Below are 6000 nucleotides of genomic sequence, written 5' to 3'. Positions count from 1 at the left end.
AAAAAAAAAAAAAAATTAGCCGGGTGTGGTGGCAGGTGCCTGTAATCCCAGCTACTCAGAAGGCTGAGGCAGGACAATCACTTGAACCCGGGAGGGTGGAGGTTGCAGTGAGCCAAGGTTGCACCACTGCACTTTAGCCTGGACAAGAGTGAAACTCCATCTCAAACAAAAAGAAAAAAGTTACTACCTGTGAACTTTTGAATCTTTGTTTTAGATTTTAAAATCACTATTGGAAGTGAGAATAAATTTTTTTTCTCTATCCAGAAGTGAGGAGGTTCTTTTTTGATTTGTGTGTGTATGTATGTGTGTGCACACTCATATGTTTTATTATAAGAGATTATTTGAATTCCTATTCAGATCCCAATTATTTTTTTTCCACCCAGTCATTGCTATTTCATTTTCTTAGCCTAGTCACAGGACAAATTTCTATTCTCTACATTACACATTTTAAACACTTTAAAAGTATAACATATTAATAAAAGCTATAAGGTCATTCTCTTTTCATTTTGTAGGTCGTAAAACTTTTCCAAGAGCTAGAAGGACCCAGGGGACCAGCTTCCGGTCTCCTGTGAGCTTCAGTCCTACCGATCACTCCTTAAGCACTAGTAGTGGAAGCAGTATCTTTACCCCAGAATATGATGATAATCGAATAAGAAGGAGGGGAAGTGACATAGACAATCCTACTCTGACCGTAATGGACATCAGCCCACCCAGCCGTTGTAAGTTATAGAACATGGCATGGTGAAATGTAGAGCAGAACTTTTGTAGAATTTTATAATATTAAACGGAATAAATACTAAGTGAGTTTTTGGAGTCAGATGAACTACTCAAAAAATGTAATAATCGTGTTTCTAAAGGTGGTTGGAATGTCAGGTATAAGCATGGTATCACTGCTGATTACTTTAGATAATTCTGTTCTTCACTTTTATTGGCAAAATTATTACCAACTAGTCATTTTTTATCCATTCATTCCGCATATCCTTGTTGAGTGTCTACCACTGAGATTTCAAACATAACCTGTAAGACATAATCTAATGGGGTAGATGATATATGGAAAAATAATTAGCATTTAAATGTTAGTAGAAATCACCAGTTGAGGAGATAATGTGCAGGAGGCCATAACATAGTCTAAAAATGGGGAATAGTTCCATTTTGGGCTGATGTGGGGGTTATCTTACTTGAAATAGTGGGAACAGGAGTATAGTGGCAACTCAGGTTGGATTGCAAAGTGTTCAGACCTTATTGTGTAAGCAGTGCATGCAAAGATTCATGCTCAAAGATGTTTATTATAGTACTATTTGCCTATTCTGAATTCTTTTTTTTTGTGCTGTGTCATAATTTACTTTTATATCCATATTGACCCCGTGCTATGTTGTGTTGCTTTAGCTTTAGACAGGTATCTTTTGAAGTGATTAAAAAATAAGAGAAAATGTCTTTNTGCCATGAAGACCTCTGACATGCCCTGGTGACATTTTCCCCATTGTCTTGGGGATTAACATTCAGCTTCTCATTATTTATGCAAACTTCTGCAGCCAGCTTGAATTTCTCCTTAGAAAATGGGATTTTCTTTTCTATTGCATTGTCAGGCTGCAAATTTTCTGAACTTTAATGCTCTGCATCCAACTGAATGCCTTTAACAGCACCCAAGTCACATAAGTGCTTTGCTGCTTAGAAATTTTTTCCACCTGATATCCTAAATCATCTCTCTCAAGTTTAAAGTTTCACAAATCTCTAGAGCAAGTGAAAGAAAAATGCCACTGGTCTCTTTTCTAAAACATAAGAGTCACCTTTGCTCCAGTTCCCAACAAGTTCCTGATTTCCATCTGAGACTACCTCAGCCTGGACTTTGTTGTCCATTATCACTTTCAGCATTTTGGGCAAAGTCATTCAACAAGTCTCTAGGAAATTCCAAACTTTCCCACATTTTCCTATCTTCTTCTGAGTCCTTCAAACTGTTGCAAACCCTGCCTATTACCCAGTTCCAAAGTCACTTCCACATTTTCGAGTATCTACAGCAGCTCCACAATCTACTGGTACCAATTTATAGTGTTAGTCAGTATTCACACTGTTCACACTGCTGATAAACACACAACCGAGACTGCAAGAAAAAAGAGCTTTAATGGACTCAGTTCTACATGGCTGGGGAGCCCTCCCGATCATGGCAGAAGGCAAGGAAAATCAAGTCATATTTTACATGGATGGCAGCAGACAAAAAGACTCCCTGAACTTGAGTGGGTTATTCTGAATTCTTTTTTTTTTTTTTTTTTTCATAATTTACTTTTATATCCATATTGACCCCGTGCTATGTTGTGTTGCTTTAGCTTTAGACAGGTATCTTTTGAAGTGATTAAAAAATCAGTCTATTCATTTTTATAGATCTTCGTATAGGTACAAAATCTATATAAACAAAGACAGTTCCAAGATCTATTGGGTATCAAATTCTGTCTGCCTGAAAAACTACATTATAACCTTTCTTATACTATAGGTCTGCTGGTAATAAGTTCATTCAGCTTTTGTTTGTTTGGAAAAAGTCTTATTTCTCCTTCATTTTTGAGACAGGGTCTTACTCTGTCACCCAGGCAGTGGTGCAATCTCAGTTCATTGCAACCTCTGCCTCCTGGGCTCAAGTGATCCTCCCACCTCAGACTCACAAGTAGCTGGCACTACAGGCATGCACCACCATGCCTAGCCAATTTTTGTATTTTTTGTAGAGACAAGGTTTTGCTGTATAGCCCAGGCTGGTCTTAAACTCCTGGGCTGAAGCCAGTCTACCCGCCTCAACCTCCTTAAGTGCTGGGATTACAGGTGTGAGCCACTGCACCTGGCCTTTCTTGCACTTTAAAGCTATTGTCTTACTGTCTTCTGGCTTATATACTTCCTGAAGAGAAATCTGCTGTAATTCTTACCTTTGTTCTCCACATGTAATATGCTTTCTTCTCCTGCAGCTGCCCCAGCTGCTTTCAAGATTTTGTCTTTGATTTTCTACAGTGTGAATATGATGTGTCTAGGTATATTTGTGTAGGGTTCCCAGCTGGTGTTCCTTCAGTTTATTTATAGTTTGTCTGTGAAAAGTTCTCAGTATTTTTTATAAAAGTTCCCCAAGTATTTTTTCTGTTCCATTCTTCTTTTCTCTTTTGGGATTCCTATTACCTGTACACTAGACTGTTTGATACTGTCTCATACCTCTTTTTTCTCTCTCTTTCTTCCCTCCCTATTGATCTGTTTTCAGGTTCACTGATTCTTTCCTCAGCCTTGTTGCATCTATTTATAATCCTTTTGAAGGAATTCTTAATTTCTGTCATTGTTTTTTATTTCATGCATTTTCATGTGATTGAATGTCTTTTCCATCTCTCTGTTCTCCATCTATCTGTTCATGCATATTGTCTACCTTTTCCATTAGAATCTTTAACATGTTAGTCATAGTTATTTTAAATTTCCTGTCTGAACCTCTTGAGTCTGGTTGTATTAATTGCTTTCTCTTTTGATTTTTTTTGGAGTGGTTACTTTTTTGTGTCTTACCATTTTACATTGAATGCCAGATACCATGTATATAGGATAAGGGAAGAGGTAAATAGAATGCATGCCTGCAAATAGGCACAGCTCTTCTTCTGCTAGGCTATTATTGTGAGAAGTTGAGTCAGTCTAGTCAGGAGTTGAGCTGGATCTGGATTTTGTTGTTGCTGTGGTCTTTGTGCACCACTGACTTTTAAATTCTTCTTATTACCTTGTACTGGTTTTCTAAAGAGGTTTTCTCAGTGGTCCTGCTCCATCAGCTTTTGGCCTTCCCTTTCTTTTCTTTTTTTGAGAGGGAGTTTTGCTCTTGTTGTCCAGGTTGGAGTGCACTGGTGCAATCTTAGCTCACTGCAACTTCCACCTCCCAGGTTCAAGAGATTCTCCTGCCTCAGCCTCCCAAGTAGCTAGGATTACAGGCGTCCACCACCACACTCAGCTAATATATATATATATATATTTTTTTTTGTATTTTTAGTAGAGATGGGATTTCACCACGCTGGCCAGGCTGGTCTCGAACTCCTGACCTCAGGTGATCCGCCCGCCTCGGCCTCCCAAAGTGCTGAGATTACAGGCATGAGCCACTGTGCCTTGCCTTGGCCTTTTTTGTGTGTGCCTACTTTCAGAGAGAGAAGGTCTGTCTATGGCCTTGTCACTCTCTCAGTAGTAGATTGCTGCTACTTGCCAGCCTAGGATAGGGGAGGTAAAATAGAGGGTTCTGTGTTGTCTTGTCCAGCTTCAGTCTTAGGCAGGCTTTATCTCCTCAGTTCTCAGCAATGTGCTGTAATGTCAGGGTCACAAAAGGTTTCCATTCTCTCTCTGAGGGGTAGGATTTTTTTTTTTTTCTTTTTCATTCCCGTAGTCTCAGTGGCTCTTTACCTGTACCCCTGTACCCCAGGGGTGACAGGGTTTGCTGCTTTCTCCAGCAGTGGAAGGCTCTGTTTCTTAGGGGAGAAGGGTTTGGAAGGGCTTTCTAACTTTGTCACAACAGTAGGCCATTCCCCTTCTCCAGGCCTTGACCATCAAGGGAGGGCTTCCCTGGTGTCTCCTGCTCCTGTGAGTGCATGGTAGAGGTCCAGGGAAAAGATTTTGAGCAGGTGTGAACCCACCTGTGTCTGGATCTCCCAAAGGTTCAATACTCTTGTGCCAGTCCATATTTGTTTAAAATGGAGCTGAGTTCTTCCCTGTTTGTGTGGGTCTTTCTCCATGCTTTGCCATTAGTGAGCCAGTGCTGCTGTTCTGTCTCTCCTTGGAGGTACCAGTTTTTCCTTAGATTTCAGGTTAGTTGGTTGCCCTGCAATCTTAGTTTTTTGATACATGTTTTTAAAAAGTTGCAATTTTGTAGATTGTCCAGAATTTCTCTTGTTGTTTGGATGGGAGTGAGGCTCTCTCCAGCTTTCCGCATTATAGGTGGAGGCTAAAAAACTAAGTACAAATGTTACTGCAGTAAAGATTAGAAATTGTGTATCTTACACCATTTGGCATCTTAGATTGAGTAAAAGAAAGATGCTGTAATGTGTGTAATTAGGAAGAAAGACATTTCAGACAAAAATGAGTCTTGGGGATATGAATCTTTTTTAGATTTAGAATTTGTAGAAAAATTGACTAAAGAGAAAAATTTAGAAAAATGATAACTATATGAATTTGAATAATCGTAATTTTCCCTTATATCCAAGCACATTCAATGAAGGATGTCACTAATGCAGTATGCTTATTTAGTTATTAACCATTTGCATGCCATTTGATATTTCACTTTAAGAAAGTGTTCTTTTTCAGCACCTCGTGCTCCAACCAACTGGAGATTGGGCAAACTGCTTGGCCAAGGAGCCTTTGGAAGGGTCTACCTCTGTTACGATGTTGATACAGGAAGAGAATTGGCTGTTAAGCAAGTTCAGTTTGATCCTGATAGTCCTGAGACCAGCAAGGTAAAAAAATCACTGCACAAAGTACTTTGTCATATTATAAGAAGCTTTATTTATTATTATTATTTTAACATTAAGCCCCTTCCGTTCTATATAAGAAGCATTTTTACTTAAAAAAAAGTTTTCTTTAGTATAAATTATTTGTAAAATAAACAGATTAGATATGTTTATCTACTTTTTAATATGGATTTTTCTTTATTAGTACTTCAGTTATAATCCTAATCTGATTCAGCGTTGCGTTAGCATACCATCAAGGACTGTTTAAAAGTTATTGGTTAGAGAGTGAGATGTTTGTTACTTGGGAACTAAAATTTTCAGAATGAAATTACCTTGATGGTCTATCAAGTTAGAAGTTTTTGCTTTTACTGACATTATTGAAGACTTAACAATGAATTCTCCCTTTCAGGAAGTAAATGCACTTGAGTGTGAAATTCAGTTGCTGAAAAACTTGCTACATGAGCGAATTGTTCAGTATTATGGTTGTTTGAGGGATCCCCAGGAAAAAACACTTTCCATATTTATGGAATATATGCCAGGGGTAAGTTAGTACATCTTTTTGAAAATACAC

The 6000-nt window shown here is 38.4% G+C and overlaps 1 protein-coding gene across 1 annotated transcript in view; it reads left to right on the top strand.

The window, feature by feature from the left end:
* Window positions 1–6000, top strand: part of MAP3K2 (mitogen-activated protein kinase kinase kinase 2) — a 67981-nt gene that overhangs the window by 41588 nt on the left and 20393 nt on the right. Inside the window, exons 12-14 of the mRNA XM_017548413.2 lie at window positions 513–719; window positions 5287–5435; window positions 5839–5970. Of these exons, the coding sequence (XP_017403902.1) occupies window positions 513–719; window positions 5287–5435; window positions 5839–5970 (488 nt within the window). The remainder of the gene's footprint in view (window positions 1–512; window positions 720–5286; window positions 5436–5838; window positions 5971–6000) is intronic.

This window comes from Cebus imitator, unplaced genomic scaffold (genome assembly GCF_001604975.1).
Source record: "Cebus imitator isolate Cc_AM_T3 unplaced genomic scaffold, Cebus_imitator-1.0 Scaffold207, whole genome shotgun sequence".
In the NCBI taxonomy this organism is placed as follows: domain Eukaryota; kingdom Metazoa; phylum Chordata; class Mammalia; order Primates; family Cebidae; genus Cebus; species Cebus imitator.
The sequence above is the reverse complement of the archived record's forward strand: the minus strand, read 5'-3'. Positions and strand labels throughout refer to the sequence as shown.